We start from the raw sequence: 17,247 nt of genomic DNA on the forward strand, positions 1-17,247 counted from the left end.
TCCTGAAGTCTTGCTATCTGCAATTAAGGTGATATTTTATTTAGTTTGGAGTAATACATGAATTCTATATTTAAAGCAAAATTTGATGCTGGATAGGTTGGCATTTGCAGGCAAATTTCTACCTTTTAATATAAAGATTAGAGATTTGACTTTAACACTAGGAGTACTTCTGAAGGGACAGAAAAAGTGAAGGTGCGGTGCTGGTAAAATTTGTGAAACCTATGAATTTGTTAGTCTAAAAACTTCTGAAGGCTTCAAGTCATGAGCTCTTCAATACTCTCTCTCCTGTGTTTAAGTAAAATTGGTGAACAATCTTTCCACTTGAGTGGCTCTCTTGAAACAAATTATGGTTTTTAAGTTTGTCTGCTTTTTTTATCCATGGTGTTTAGTTCAGGGAGCTCAGCTCTACCCTGTTTAGTGCATCTATTTTTGTAATGTTAAGGTGAATAGATATATGTAAATTGTTGATTGTATAGTATCTTCTGATAACCAGTTTACCCGTAATACAGATTTTCATGTTGAAAAGAGTCTAATTGCAAATAACATTTACATAGGATTTATCTTGTATTGTAGAACTAGAAGAGGAATCTCCCATTATAAACTGGTCTTTGGAATTGGGTACGCGTTTGGATAGTAGACTATATGCACTTTGGAATCGGACTGCAGGGGACTGCCTGCTTGATTCAGTACTACAAGCTACCTGGGGCATTTATGACAAGGATTCGGTGCTACGGAAAGCTCTTCATGACAGTTTACATGACTGTTCACATTGGTAAGCTGGTACATTTCTCATGTTAAGTTCAGGAATATTTTTCCAGTAGCATTGAGTGTAATATAGTGATGAACTCATGGATTTATATTTAATTATGTGGAACAAAAGGGATGAATTACAGCACAGTTGAAGTGTATGTTTAGTTTATCTTTAAAACCAAAAATCCTCCCCCCCCCCCCCCCAAAAAAATAAACCAAAAACTTGTATATTGTGTAAGTTAATGTATTACCAAATAAAATTCTTATTTTCAGTGCTTTTAAATTCCATACAATGTCCTTACCATGAGCTATAGTATGTCGATTACTGCAGCTTTCAAGTTATGCATTTACGTTGTGAAGTGTAGTGAGTTTGTTGTGGACCCGTATGTGCTGGTTCTTTATATAGTAACTAAAGTTTTAAGTAACTTAGTTTTTAGTGTGTGGAAAATGTATGTTAAAATGACATCAGGTTGCAAAGTCAAGAACTCAAAAGTTAGGAAATGTCAGAATTAAAGTTGCTTGTGCAACCTTAACTTGTCCCTCTTGTGCCATATGCATTATGATAATCACTTTTCCCATAGTTTCCCCATCTCATTCAGTACATAGAATGGACCATGTTCACTGGATGAGGAGCTCTTCAATATGTTGTTTTCTCTTCATCGTTCCACATCTGGCCTCATGCTTGCCTTACTGCACAGTATTCAAACCCTGCTCTGAAAACAGAATTATTAATGTCCTCATCGGCTTTTCTATGGGGCTTATCACTATAAAATCTGAGTGTTTGTTTAACAAATGTTAATGAACTTGTTTTCATAGCACCACTGTGAGGCCAGGAGGTTGGTGTTAGTCCCATTTCACAAATGGGGAACTAAGGCACAGAGAGATTAAGGTGAAAAGTATCTATCATTCTAACTGCCCAATTTGAAACACTCAAGACTTGATTTTGCAGAATAGTTAGTATTGTAATAGCATTGCATATGCTCGAAGTCCCGCTCCCATTGACTTCAGTTGTAGCTGTGAACGTTCAGCACTTATGCAAATCAGATCCCAGGTATCTCAAATTCGGCACCCAGAAAATGAAGACTATACAGTTAGTGACCCGCCTATGAAAATTTTTGGTTTCAATGACTTGTCTAGCATCACATTAAAAACTCCATGTGGCAGAGGCAGGGATAGAATCTAGGTCTCCAGGGCAGCATACACCTGCCTTTACCATGAGAAAGTACTTTCTCTTCTTGCAGTCCTCTGCCTTATTTGCTTACACGCCTTCCAAATTCTGTAACCAAGGAAGCAGGAGTCCTACAGACAAGTTTTCTTTGCTGTACAACCCTGATTCATCCCAAGAGCAGATCCATCCTGCACACTGAATAAGGCAGGGGTCCTTTGGGAAAAAATGTGGTCATGTAACTAAAGACTGTATCATTTTATTTATGTACGTACGTACGTACATACATACATATGTGCTCACAAGGGGGCCAAATTAAGGTTGCATGGAAAACCTTATTAATTCTGGCACTTCCTAACTTTTGAGTTCTTGACTTTTTTCTTTTTTAAGAACCTAGGAAATTATGTTTTTAAAAACACCCTACATTAAAAAGATTAATAAGGTTGCAAACTGAAAAGACAAATTCCATCATATGGTATTCTGTTGACACACACCTGGTTCATCATCAGGATTGGGACCTTTAGATCCAACATACTGACTTCTGCCATTTGAGCTAATGGAGAAACTGATAGCAGTAGTAGGTTTTCATCTTCTGTGGACCAGCAGTAGAGAGGGAATGGGATACTTTTGCCAGTGGATTTTTACAGATATTTGCTGATAGCACAGAAGTGGTGAGACTCGGGAATCAAGGGTTCCATTCCAGTCTCTGGAGAGGGGAATATTCTCTAATGGGCACAAACTCTTCTGCCTGTTTCCCCACAGGCTTGCCCCTTCTGCCCTGTCCCCTAACAACCTGTCGTTCTCTTCTTCCCCCCTCCCTCCCCCCCGCCCCTCCAGTCTTGCGCCTAGCCTCCTTGCCCAGCCATTCTGAGTCTGTCTGCCTGTCTCTTTCCCTCAGTTCCTTGTCCATTCTCACTGGCCTCTTTGTCCAGTTTCTTTCCGTTCCCTATCTCATGGTCTGTCTCTTTCCCAGCCTGTCTTCGTCCCTACACCTTCTTTTTTAGCCATCCAGTCTTTCCATCACTCCCCATTTCCCACCTCGGCTCCCACTCTCTTCTTGCCCAGCCAATTCCAGTTTCCCTCTCCCCCCTCGGCTCCCAGTTTTGTTCAGTCATTGTCTGCAACCCCTTCCTGGTCCCAGGTTACTCCTGTATTTGAATTAGGCAACTTCCTTCTACATGCTGCTTGGCTGCTAGCAGGGGTATAATTGAGAGAAAAGAAGAGAGAGCGTCCCTTCTTTCCATTCTGGTGCCTGGGCACTGCCTGCAAGAGCCAAGGGCTGCAATTTCAGGGAAAGGCCTGCTTAGCCTCTGTCTGAAGCATTCCCAATGTGGGCAGTCTTCAGAATAGCTGTGAAACTTGAGCTAGTATCTAGTGAGTACGGATGAACTGTGGTGGTTTTTTTTTGTTTGTTTGTTTGTTTTCCCCCCGCCAATGGCTTGTAACTTAGCCAAATTTGGCTGGATTTTCATGGGAGCAGCACAAGGTACATCTACTCCTTGGGGAATCCTGCACCAAAAAAATAAAAAATTCTGTGCACGATATTTTAAAAAGCTACAAAATTCTGCATATTTTAATTGTCAAAATAACAATATAATCATGCCATTTTCAATTATTTTGGTAATTTATTTCAAAATACCTGTCAACAAATATGTCTAACAAAACAGACAGCAAAAAAGATTCAGGAAATGTTTTTTGACAAATAAGTTCCTTACTAGGCATATTAATACAGAACTTTGAGTAATAATTAATTTAAACTATAATATAGAAACATATTTCCCACATCCCTCACAAGCAGTGCAAAGGCTTGGAGTCAGGGGTAACGGAGTTGCTGAAGGAGTGAACCTGTAGGGATTGTTTGCTGGGTGTGGGTGGGAGAAGTATGGAAAAGGTTTTTCGGGGGGGAGGGAGGGAGGGATTGTCAGGGAGTTTGGAGACCCTGGCTGGGAGAGACTGGGAGTCCATCAGTCAGGCACATCTTCACCCGCCCCAATGTGTCCCTGCATCCCCTCCCCCTGCCTCTGTGTGCACCCCCACTCCCATTCAGCTCTTGCTCCGGTCTGTCTCCCTACTAGCCCGTCTGAACTCCAGTTTGTGATCCCCCAGCAGCCCTGTGTGACCCGGTCTGTCCTCCTCCCCCCCATATCCTTGCCCCCTTGCCCTTTGAGGAATGCAGCTTCTTCTCACTCTCCTGATGGGTTGCTGATTGCTACAGCCAGTGAACCACCTGCCTCTATTCTGGTGCCCCAGGTGGGCAAAAGGTGTAACTGCAGAGCCTCTCTGGCAGAATGTGTTTTCTGCAGAGTAAAACAAAATCTGTGGGAAACATGAATTCTGTGCATGCACAGTGGTGCAGAATTCCCCCCGGAGTAACATCCCTGATACAGAGACCATCCCTGCCAAATTTCAAATCCTTGCTCCAAAGCAGGGGAGCACTAGATCTTCTCGGAGAAAAGGTTGCCAGAATTTTTTAACATGGCAAAACAAGATATTTTTCCCTAGCCTCATTTTTAGAAATGGCTGAACTGTTTTTAGCCAACATTTTCCAAACTAATTCAGCAAGAGGAAAAATTTCACCCAGGTGGTTAGTTTCATGAAGTTATAAGCAACTGAAAATAGGGGCTTAGAATGAGAAATTTTGGACAATTTTTAATAGATGGTGCAATCCTGCCTTTAATAACATGGCCAGATCTGGTCTGTAGACTGTAATTTGTTTGGTGATTCATTTTACATTTCTGCTTTGTACTAGGGAACATCCAGATGCTGAAAGGTTTTTGATCCAGGTCATTGTCATTGCTTTCATTCATTTTTAGTAGTATGTAGAAGCTAAAGTGAATATATTGAAAAATATTGTCATAGCTTCTAGGAGCATTGGTGGAACTGGGCTTGAGTATAATTCATCAGAAACTTTTGCAAGTAGTTTCACAACTTTCTAATGTTCTTTTGTGATCTTTAATGTTAGGGACTTCAAATAATCCCTCCATGAATTATCATAGCTTGTATTTTTTGGGAAGGAAATAAGTGTTGCCTATATGGTATTATAAATATTGTTGTCAGTGCTTGTATAGAGTTATTGCTCAGATACATGTTTGTAAATTAACAACGGCTTGTAGAAAAAAAATAAAGATTTACTGAATATTAGTACTGCAAGCTTATTAAACAAGCTTTGTTGTTGAAATATTTAGAATTTTGAAACCAAGCTTCCATTTCTTTAAAGTTCTATAATCAGAAACCTTCTATTTGTGTGGAAGACTTGCTTTACTGCAACTACTTCATATAGCCAGTTACAGTATTGTGGAAATTTGACTACTAGCACATGAACTCACCTGTAGTGAATATTGGGTGGTGTGTACTTATTGTTGTCTTATGTTTAAATTTTAAGGTAATCTTGCATCATCATATTTAAGACACCCAAGCATCATCTTTTCCCCACCACACTGCTTCATTTCCAAGAATGGACTGTTTTTTTTTTTTTATATACTATCTTCAGGGTATTTTATAACTTTTACTTGTTTAAATAAAAAAAAAAAAAGCCACATATATTTGTGAAGATTGAGTAGGCATGTATAATCTGATTTTAAAAATGCATCTCTCACATTTAGGGGTGCAGAAGAAGGAGAGAATTTTGAAACCATCTTGCAGTGTTCTCAGTTGCTGTTTTATTTGGAGTACTATCTTTTTAGTCGGTATTCAGGAGTGCAGGTACTCCAAAAGAAGTTGCTGAAGGGGAAACAGTAAATGTAATAATTGGATTTGAATAAAAGCATTTGATAGTTGCACAAAACTTATTCAGAATTGATTCAAATTGGCTTAGATACCTTCAAGTAGAATGAAACTGGCTAAAGAATGCTAAGCCAAATATTATAGTAAACATCATAACATGGAGTTAGTAAGATATGGCTAGCAGGGTACGAGTCCAGTTGTTAATATTTTAACTAATGACCAAGAAGAGGGAGTAAACAGTATATTGTAAGTGAATATGCATCCAGTTGAAAGAGTTAATACTTGTGAGGATATCAACAACGGAGAAAACTAGAGATTAGACATATGGACAGAAAACAGTTCACGTTGGGGGGGAGGGGGGAATGCTAACCTAATGAAACTTGGGAAATATAATCCAAAAACTGAAAAGTAGTAATATCGAAGTTTGAGGGTGATGTTGGACAGCAGATGAGACAAAAAGGTGCCAGTATTATGATACAACAAAAAATGTGGGCTGCCTATACAGAGGCAACCTATTAAATAAGGAGGTTAAAGTCCCTCAATACATTTATGCAGCTCTGGTATAAATATTACTTTGGGATAATTATTACCAGAAATATGCTGACAAACTAGGAGGAATTGAGAGGAGAACTGAAAAATGACTGGCTGAAGAGAATATCAGGTTAAACATATGTGGCTTGTTTAGAAGCCAGCATCAGTTAAATTCTGCAGAAGTGGTGTCGACCCTGAAATCAGCAGAGATACTGAGGTGACTAACGGTGCTGAAGTGGAGGGCAGCAACTGCCACTACAGTAGTAATGGTGGCACTGAAAGCAGGAGTACCAAAGAAGTTCACGGTGCCAAGGAGATAATTTGTGCTGAGCCCAACACCGGCCCTACTTCCACTTACTGAAGAAGGGAAACATCGGGGTTTGCTGCCAACAGACCCACAGGTTCAGCGGCCCACCCAGCCAACAAAGCCATAAATGATGCAGCCCTGGCAGAGTCCTGAACTAAGGGAGAGGTCGGGACAGAGAGGCAGAGGAGGTCAGTTGCTGTCTGATATGCTGCTGGCACAGAAATAGCTGGTGTTGGCATTGCCCTTGTCGGTACTGGACTCAACAGTTACTCCGAGGCCAGAACTGGAGTCAATGGTATGGAGTCCCTGCCCTCCCTGCACTGTATTGGGGAGCAGTTGATGGGACGTGCTCCATCCTGTATGCCAACATTTACACTGTGCTGGTCCACACTCCTGGAGGAGGCAGGCAAGTCCCCACAGGACCTGGAGTGGCCACAACGTGAAGTGGCAGCACTCTTGCAACCTAAGGGCAACCTCCGATCCAATGTAGGCCTTGGAGCTGCAGCAGGCCACATGGCCTATTCAAGCAGATGCTCCTTTAGACGAAGATCCCTTGCCACCTGAGTCTGGGTCATGACCGATTTGCAAATCGAACATCACTTCTTGATGTTGGCTTTGCCTAAGCACAGCAAGCACCACACGTGGGGATCGTTGTTGGGGATCTTTTCCCCAGCAATAGACAATGTATAAACCCTGTCTTCTCCAATATCATGGTAGCAAGATTCTTAAAAGGGTATCATCTCCATCCTCCAGTCCAAGTGTCTGTTCCTCTGTGGGACCTTAACACAGTCCTAGTGCATTTAATGGGACCTCCATTTGAGCCCCGGGCATCTTGTCCCTTTCCGCTTTTGTGACAGAAAACTGCATTTCTAGTAGCGATAATGTCCACAAGAAGAGTGAGAGTTGCAGGCTCTGATGGCAGAGCCTTCTTTTACACAATTCTCTGAGGACAAAGTTACTTTTTGAGCACACCCCAAATTTTTATCTAAAGTGGTTTCTCAAGTTTCGTTTGTACCAGACGGTATATTTACCTGTGTTCTTTCCTAAGTCACATTCATCTTTGGAGGAGCATCATCACCTGATGTCCAGTGTATGAAGAAGTCTAGCCTTCTGTCTGGACAGGACTAGCCTGCTTCGTGTTTTGCCTTGTCTTTGTGTCTCAGGCAGATCATATGAAAGGTCAAGCGGTCTTTTCATAGACAATCTCTAAATGGATAACATCCTTTATCAAGGCTGCATATGAAATATCTTCAGCTGCGTCTCCTCTGCTCTCGTAGAACGTGAGCTCATCCTACGAGAGCACAAGCAATGTCAATAGTGTTCCTCAGTGACATTTCAATATTGGACATTTGCAAGGTTGCTATATGGTCATCCATATGTACATTTATAAACCATTATGCCATTACCACATCTTCCAGGGTGGATGGAGTTTTGGTACGGTGGTCCTGCAATCCTTGTTTAGGTAGACTCCGAGCCCACCTTCTGGGTTGGGTACTGCTTGTGAGTCATGTAAGTGGAATATATGGCTGCATCTACTCACAGTAAGTAACCATTTCTTCTTCTTCAACTGTGGTTCTTCAAGATGTGATGCAGACATGTATTCTATGACCCACCCTCTGTCCTCTCTGCATTGAAGTCTAGTCTCTGGGGGTCAGGATCGCCGAGTTTTTTACTGGCAGCACTGAAAGATCCACACAACTTCCGGAAACGTTTTTCTGCATGCCCTCCTAAACTGGCTTCTTGAACAGAAAAGCATCTCTAGTTTGCTAGTGACAGCTACAAATAATTCCAACGTCATGCTTATGGTTAACATAATTTACAGATATATAATTATGCTGCTTTGCAATATCTGAATATTTTTGAATATGGTGCATCTTACCGATGTTAACATATAACTGTCTTTTGGTGATTAAAAATCTGTGGCTATTTCAAACATTTTTAGTAGTTACCCATTTTTGAAATTAACATACACTTTGTTCTTGATAAAGTCGTTCTTAAAAAAGGTTCTGGATTTCTACCTGAGGGGACTACAATCCTTTTGAATTTGAGACATACCTACTTTACTTGTGTCCTAAACCAATTCACCTGAAAGAAAAAAATCTGCATTCTTCAGATGAGAGAAGAGTAAGGAATTGCTCCTTAAACAGAACATTAAATTTACATGAAATTCAATGCCTTGTTTGTTCCCTATGGAACTACATTTACCAAAAAAAAAAGGCAATAAGGCTTCAAAATAAACTATGCAAGATGTATCAAATTGGCCATTAGAAGCCTTTCATCAGTTACGATAAGTGCCTCCTGTGGACATTCGATCCCATTCAGTCAGATCTCAAGTGACTTCTTAGGCAAGGATTATCAGCCTTGTACCAGGTAATTTGCAGACTGACTCTTGTATCATTTCCTTTAGTTCATAAAAACAGTACAAGATAGCTATTTCACTTTATGGATAGTCTTTGTCAAAGTTTACTGTTGAGCAATCCCAGTAGTTCCTCTGTGGTGGTGGAAAGAATTATGAGAAGAGGATAACTTGTTGCCTTACTGTCAATTGGTCTTCTTACAACATTATACATTCACCAATTGAAAGGACTCTTTGTTGTGTATTTTCTCAGACACATGCATAAAATAGCACAGCTTGGTTAACTGTCTGCTAAGGAAACTTGTTTATATACAGCAATCACATAGATGGTATTAAAATATTAGCTTAGTTGCTTCCTTTTCATGATAGAACCAATCGTATGCAAACTCTGAATTAGTTGATGGGTGCTAGGAGAACTGTTTACAGGTAAGCTACAGCTGGTCTGCCTCCTTGGGACTTGGAGTGCTGTTTTTCTGATTACAGTCTGTTTCTGCCCAATGGAAATTGCCAGCATGGAAGAGTTTAGATTTCAAGTTTCACAAGATTTCTTTTAAAATTGTTTTTGCAAGATTGAAATAGGAAACACATTCTATTCTTTCATAAACGTTGACTCTTAAACTCTAAAATATTACCATCAGTTGTTGTATGACAATTATTCTCAAAAATCAAACTACCATCTTACTTGCTTTACCTCTTTTTCTTGCTGCCCACTGTTCTAGGTTTTACACCCGTTGGAAAGAGTGGGAGTCATGGTACTCCCAAAGCTTTGGTTTACATTTCTCACTGCGAGAGGAACAGTGGCAGGAAGATTGGGCGTTTATACTCTCTCTTGCTAGTCAGGTAAGAAAATTTTCTTTAAAATCTTACTCTAGGAAGGGATGTAGAATCTGAAGAGCAATTTCATAAACTTGCATTGTTCTTGATTCAGCCCAGAGTTTTGCGTTATTAAGGAAAACATCAACCGTTTTTCTTACACCAGAAATCGCCAAGTGTTACAGATAAGGTCTTCTCCACAAGAATAAACTGTGAAATTGTATTTGAAAATTGAATTTATAATTTCTGAGTTTACTGGTAGCATCCACAGTTTTGCTGAAAGGTTATTTTTCTTATCTGGTAGGATGAAGCTTGTAGGAGATGGGAGCACAGTTTCTGTTCTGTTTAATGCCCTGCCTCCTTCCCCAAACACCTTAAGTAATCGTAGAGAATGAACATGTCTACAGACTTTTTGTGAGCTTGAACCACTAAAGCACTGGCAAATTAAGAGATTGCATTTCATAATCCAGTACAACCTAGAGACTATCTCCCTGTCAGATTTCCATCTTCTACTGATGTGTTAGAACAGCTAAAATTTACATTTTTTCCCCATTATTGGAAAAAGAGTAATTGTTTTTACTTTTCTCAAATGTCTGAGTTTTTTGGTCTCAGACTTTGCATAAAACTTCACACATGAACACAGAACAAGCCTGTTGTATTAAAAAAAAATCAGGGAAAAAATAATAAGCAACTGAAAATGGCCTATTAAAAAAGAATGCTTGTGCAACCTCAGTTATAGGTGCATTCTCCCTGTAATATTTAAATACTGTCCATGTTACAAAATATGTTGGTCAATCACTTGAGTATTCTAACTTTAGGTAGGTAAACTTCCTGCAAGTGAAACATTCCAGAAAAATATTTGATTATTGAAATCTAAATGACAGCCAAGACTTCAACAAAATTTTAGTTGGATGAAAATCTGGTTTTATGGAGTTCATACAGAAGCTGCTTTGTCAATCAAGTTAAACAGAAGTAAATGTTAGATCAAAGTTCTGTTTCAAGTATTGTCTGTCTTTTTTCCTTTGGTATAGCCTGGCGCAAGTTTGGAGCAGACACATATTTTTGTACTTGCACATATTCTTAGAAGACCAATTATAGTTTATGGAGTAAAGTATTATAAGAGTTTCCGGGGAGAAACGTTAGGATATACCCGTTTTCAAGGTAAGCCTCGATACCTAATTATAATTTGTACTTCTTAAAAAATGGGTTTTAAAAGAGTCTGAAAGCAGCTTGATATAAGATTCTAGTGGAAGGGAGGTGGAGTGACTTTATACAAAAGTAGCTGTTGTTTTAAGCCTCTAATTCTTATAAACCTGTGCGTTCAACCAGTGGTTTAACTCCTTGATGGGGAGGCTGATTATCGAAGTACAAGACTTGCTGACAGCAGACGTGTGCAGCCAGAGTGAAAGGATGAATGTTTTAAATGCCACTTAATACATTCTTTATAGACTTGTTAATTGTATCCAGTTTATTGAGGATCATTATTACATTTTTAGAAGCCAGGAGAAATGTGTAGCATAATGAAGGTGGTGCTGCACTATTATAAAAAGTGATTTTCAGGGGTGCAGCTTACCCCCATTTCAAACAGAAAATCAGTCTGCATTTTGTTTAGTCAATGTTACTGTTGTAATACATAATGGCACAATATGGTTATGTGAGAAACAGTAGCAATGCTTCACTAAACACTGGATTAATGGAACTCTGCAGAGTCTTAGGTAATGGAAAACCACTTATAGAAGATCCTTGCCTGAAGTACAAAACACACAGATTTTAAAAAATGAAGTAATTCATAAATGGTAAGGAGTAAATTAATTTCATAATGAAATACTATTAACCATAATTATATAGGCCAGGCTATTTCTAAATGATTGGTTTTCCCTTTAGATTTAGCAAGTACAGAACTCATCTCATTAGCATTTTCATTGTGTTTGTGCATCATCAGGAAATCTTGACTCCAAATGTTAAGGGGTTAATAGAAAAAGTCTGAGGGCTAGGAACTGTAATGAACATTCCTGGTGGTTCTGAACTGGGGTCCTTAGTAAAATTCAAATAGTCTTGTCATTATTAGGCTTATTTTTAAGATGGATGCAATTGCCAAGGGCATTTTCCTGCTTTCCAGTTCCTTGTGGGGAGAGGAGTACCTTTTAAAAGTTGCAACATGTTAAGAAACTATTAAAGATGTTTTCTAACTTGTGGCTTAATGGAAGGGCCAGCAGAAATCTGTAGAAATTTTTGTCATATTCTGTTCTTCTCAGATCTACAGATTTTTTGTTTGTTTGTTTAATATTAAACTGGAAAGAGCAGTCCACAAAACCTGTTTCAACTATATCTTCATCTGTGGTACCCGTGTGATATATTCTGCATTTGTTCAGCATTTAGCACAGTGGGATTCTAGTCCACAATTGGGGCTCCTAGGCATTATTGCAGTATAAATAATTAGAATCCCTAGCTCCACGTATACCAGGTTATTAGAAGTTATAATAATTCAGTTTATAACAAAACTGATGTATTTGTATTTTACATGCACTGAAGGAGTTTGTTCGGTGCCTTTTATAAATTGGAGGGATTGTGGGGGGGATCATCATTCAAATAATAGTCTCACAACAAAGTGGGAGACCTAAACTGAACTCTGGACTCCCACTTTTACTCCCCAGGCTTATAAAAGCTAGGAGTTACAAAGGTATCTGCTGGGTAGCCTTGAGGACTAAGCGGCATGCCTTGTCACTCCACAGCGCCCCCCTCTCACGTGATTTGTGCAGCAGCCTATAGGAACAGTTAAAGGAGTCATCCTCTGGGCTAGAGGTAAGATGCCATATTAAGGTAGCTAGAGAAGATGAAAGGGGGTAATAAAAAATAAGGTTGGAATAGCAGAGGAATTGGTAGTGTTTCTGGTATTTTGCCATTCTTGATCAAACATTGAACCGTAAAGTTGGCATCTTGCCTTCAGCAGTAGCCAATTGTTTTGCCAAGTACTTTACCTCAACCTCTGTATAGAATACAGTTGGTTATGAGGGATATTCCTTCTTGACCCCATACCAATATCTTACATTCTGAAGCACGAAATTAGATGACCCATCTTTTAGTATGAATAACTACAAAAGATATTTCTGGTCATCCTACAATCTGTTTGTAACCATCTGTAGCAATTAATTCCACAGACTTTCTGCCATTATGTGTGATTGATCTCTTGTTTATGTAGTATGAGGTGATAAAATAGATGCTGACCAGTTCTAAAAAAAAATTTTTTTTTAACCGAACTTGTAATTGTGCATTCCTCAATCAATTTTCCATCTTTCCTGCTTGGCTTCCTAGGTAAAGAGGAGCCCAGCCTTTGTCGAATGAATGTAAATATGCTACTTTGTTTAACTGTCTCTAGTTCGTTAGACTCACATCTGTGTATATCCAGAGGTGTACGTTCAACTTTGCCTAGATGCTAACATATAAATATTTCAGTTATTTGGAAATGAACACCTAAGGGTGAATGGAGATGAAGGGCATGTATGTGATGTCTTTGCTACTGCTTCTCTGCTAAGCTTAGCAATTTCCATCAAGACAAACAGCACACTGATTGATAGTTTCAAAAATTCCCTTTGTTGTATAAGAGATTGAACAGAGAATTTCTTTTTACAATTAAAAACACCCAATCTGTAGAAGGCAGTAAATATTGAAATGTTGAGGGACTCCAACATTGCAGAATTAGACTTTGTATTTACCACTTTCTAGTGGCTTTCACATAACCTGTGAGCTAGTTGTCTTTGGTTTTGGGCAGCTTTGCAAAACTTAACTTACCTGGGACAAGAGATCTTTTTAATGGGTGATTTAAAGGTATGTTTATTTTTTTCATTATGCCTTGAAAAGATTTTTGTGCCTTGGCTAGTAAAGTTTCATTGCAATTTTACCAAGTTGGTTTAGAGAGAGAGAGAGAGAGAGTGAGTATGGGTGGGTGGGCGGAGTGGGGGGGGGGGTAAATAGAGGGGGAAAGATGTGACTGAGCTAGTAGTGCCAGCCAAAACTAATACTTTAATATGGACTTTTAGTGCCTTCCATTTGAGACCGGAAACTGAGGCAGATATGCTGTGACTTGCCCAGGATCACAGCAGTTCGAGAGTTGTCTATAATAGGGTCCAAATCTTCTGACTTTCTCTTGGTCTATCCACAGGACAGCACTGCTGTCACTCCAATAACAGCCAATTGATTCCCAAAAGTGCAACTGACCTTTTAGTATTTTGGTTAAATATTAAAAATGTTATTGAGGGTACCATTTACTCAGCCTAAATACCACACCAGGATGTGTACACTTCAAGACATAACCATGACATTTTTGAAAATAAGGTAGCTTTCTGAAGTTAGTTCTCATGTGTTCTTGAGACTTAAGTTCTGGATTTGATGGCTTCCAGCATAGATATAGTTCTTAAAGTCTTGCATCCTTTGTTTTCTGTAACTTATCTTGCTGACTACTCTGAGACTATCCCAACTCAACCTGTATCTTTTACAAACTCATTATTAGCTGATAATCAGATCCTTTTTATAAATCTTAATGCTAGCAGTTCTTTCTAACAGCATTTATCTGAATGTTATGTGGTTTCTTGGTTTAAAAAAAGAAAAGAAAAGAAAAATAATGATGCTGTTATTCTCAGTAAACTCATCCACTATTTGGAGACACAGAAACTGAGATAAGTATCCCTCCCTGTTTAGCAAAGTAGCTACATTGGTTTGGTATGTGGGAAAATGTGTTCATCAATTTACAGATAACTTTTAAAAAATGTTTAAGAGAAAATTAGTTTGAGCTGAATATTTCTTGTAAACCATATATTCTTCGTGGACTGCTTGCTCATGTTGATTCCAAGTAGGTGTGCGCGCGCAGCATGCAGAGTCGTCGGAAGGTTTTCCCCCTAGCAGTACCCATCTTGTCAGCTGTGGAGTCCCCTGGAGTTGTGCCTTCATGGTGGTGTATATAGGTCTCTGCCAACCTGCCGCCTCTTCAGTTCCTTTTGCCACCAGCGACAGTCGTTGGAGCTGCATCTCTCTCTTGCCTCAGCAAGCATTTCCCCTAGTGATCGGACTTTTGATTATCCTGTAAATAATTCATTAGTTAGTAGTCTTAGTAGTTAGAAGTGGGGGGTTCCCACCCTCCAATCCCAGTTCCCTCCCCTCTTGGGGTTCAGGACCAAGGGTTTAAGCCATGTGGGACCTGCCACAATTCTGTGCCAATGGGTTCTGCCATAAGTGTCTGGGGGAGAGACATCAGACAGATCGCTGCAAGATCTGCAAAGGGTTCTGCCCAAGAACAAAGAAGGAAATAGATTTCAGGCTCAAACAATTCCTTATGGAGGCAGCCCTCCGTCCCCAGCCGGCTCTGGGCCAACAGGACTCGGTACTGAGCACCTCCGTGTGGAGCGCTCCGGCCTCCGTTAGAGAGACTTCACCGAGGAAGGACTCTAGGCATAGAGACCCTCAGCACCGACACTCCCTGGTGCCGAAGCCCAGGGAGGCAACACGGCACTGCTCATGCTCACCAGTGCCGCATAAGTGGCACAAGAAGACAGAGGGTGCTCGCCCACGGTGAGAGCAGCCGGGTCTGACAGTGCTACCGATGTGTGTCCCACACAGGGGCACCCGGCGCCTGCCTCCATTTCCCCTACAACTAAGGGGGTGGAGCTTCTGGATGTGATCACTTAAGACCACGGCCATCTCCAGCATCGAGTCTCTCCACCTTACAGCTTGGAAGCTTCCTGGTTAAACCCAGTAAAACTAATGTGCTCTGAGCTTGTTAGGGAGGTTCTCCTTGGCAGTAGGAAACCCTCCACCAGGGCCACCTACCTGGCCAAGTGGAAGAGATTCTTGATCTGGTGTTCGCAGGGCTGCACCCCTCCGACACAGGCACCAATACCTCTCATTTTAGACTATGTACTGCATTTAAAGAAGCAGGGCCTGTCGGTCTCATCGATAAGGGTTCACCTAGCTGCCATTTTGGCATTCCACCCAGGAGTAGTTGGCTGATCAGTCTTCTCCAACCTGACGGTTGGTTCGTTTCTTAAAGGTCTCAACAGATTATACCCACAGGTTAGCCAGCCGATTCCGTCTTGGGACCTTAATCTAGTTCTTTCAAGACTAATGGCCCCGCTTCGAGCTCCTAGCGACTTGCTCATTACTTTACCTGTCATGGAAGATGGCATTCCTGGTCATAATAACATCAGCTAGGAGAATGTCTGAGCTTAAGGCCTTAACTTCCAAGTCTCCTTACACCATTTTTTATAAGAACAAGGTGCAACTTAGGCCTCACCCAGCCTTTCTCCCGAAGGTCGACTCTCAGTTTCATGCCCATGAGGACATCTTTCTACCAGGCTTTTACACTAAGCCACACGCTAACAGTCGGGAGCAAAGGCTCCACTCCTTGGTCGTTCGGTGGGCATTGGCCTTTTCTATCGAACACACAAAGCCGTTTCGTGAGTCGAACCAGCTGTTCTTCGCAGTAGCAGACAGGATGAAGGGACTCCTGTCTTCTCAAAGAATTTAATTGTGGATCACGTCCTGTCATGGTACAGTTTAGCAGAGATACCTGCCCCTGCACTAACAGCACATTCTCCTCAGTGGCATTCCTAGCTCAGGTTCCGATCCAGGAGATCTGCAGGGCAGCGACGTGGTCGTCAGTCCACACGTTCCTCTCATTATGCTATTACCCAGCATGCCAGGGACACTGCAGTATTTGGCAGAGCAAGCCAATGGATTTGGGGGTTCTTTTCACTAGAGCACAGCTTCCTGCGTGACAGCTGTGGAAGTCTATCGGTGGCAGCTGATGGTGTGCAGCTGGTGCTTTCCTCCTCTATCTTAGTTAGTCCCCTCACTGACCCTGTCATCAGTGATGTGAGAGTAGGCCCCCATGAAATCCTAAATCTGAGCTAAAAGTTAACTGCCAAACTCTGCAGGCGGAGGTGGGGCTGGAGAGGACCTAAATGATTCTATGGGAGATGAGAACAGCCTTTTAATATTTTTCATTGTATCTGTGGTGGAAGACTAGGGTCAATTCATAATGTTGCATATCTGAGATCTCCTGGTTTTGATATGCGGGTAAAGACAGACAACTGAATGTCCTTGCTTTTCTTGTTTTGTCTTATAATTTTCATGCTACTTAGTTTCTTCTGAAAATTGGAAATTAAATTGTCATTAGCATCTTTTGACATGGAAGCACTCAAAATCTAATAAATTAGTTTCCCATTAATGCTTCATGGGTTTGGGACTTCATATATTTTTAATATCAGTATTTGGTTTACTGAAGTCATTTGCCTAAATATGCGTGCAGAATTAATTCTGAGGAATTGCAAAAAAATTTGTTGTTGTTTTTGGTAACTCATCCTCATTCTGCATCTCTTTCTACAAATCAGGTTAATCAAATGGAAAGTTGACCATTTGTTTAAAATTCAAAAATTTTTAATTTAAACAAAATGTTAAAGGGACACTTGGTTAGTAGTAACACATATCTGTAAGCCTAAATCTAATAGGAAAAATTTCCAGAGAAAATTGAAATAATTTTATATATTTCCCTGTAGTGTTTGCAATCCAAACATGGCCAGTTCTGAGTACCTGGAAGTACGTGTTAAAATG

The 17,247-nt window shown here is 40.4% G+C and overlaps 1 protein-coding gene across 2 annotated transcripts in view; it reads left to right on the forward strand.

Annotated features, from left to right (window-relative positions):
* ZRANB1 (zinc finger RANBP2-type containing 1) overlaps nucleotides 1-17,247 on the forward strand; it is a 75,082-nt gene that overhangs the window by 54,477 nt on the left and 3,358 nt on the right. For both annotated transcript variants that reach the window (XM_024210667.2, XM_024210675.2), the window contains 3 exons: nucleotides 574-772; nucleotides 9,552-9,672; nucleotides 10,677-10,806. In XM_024210667.2, the coding sequence (XP_024066435.1) occupies nucleotides 574-772; nucleotides 9,552-9,672; nucleotides 10,677-10,806 (450 nt within the window). The remainder of the gene's footprint in view (nucleotides 1-573; nucleotides 773-9,551; nucleotides 9,673-10,676; nucleotides 10,807-17,247) is intronic.

The sequence above is a fragment of the Terrapene carolina genome, unplaced genomic scaffold (genome assembly GCF_002925995.2).
Source record: "Terrapene carolina triunguis isolate 2854851 unplaced genomic scaffold, T_m_triunguis-2.0 Scaffold95, whole genome shotgun sequence".
Taxonomy (NCBI): domain Eukaryota; kingdom Metazoa; phylum Chordata; order Testudines; family Emydidae; genus Terrapene; species Terrapene triunguis.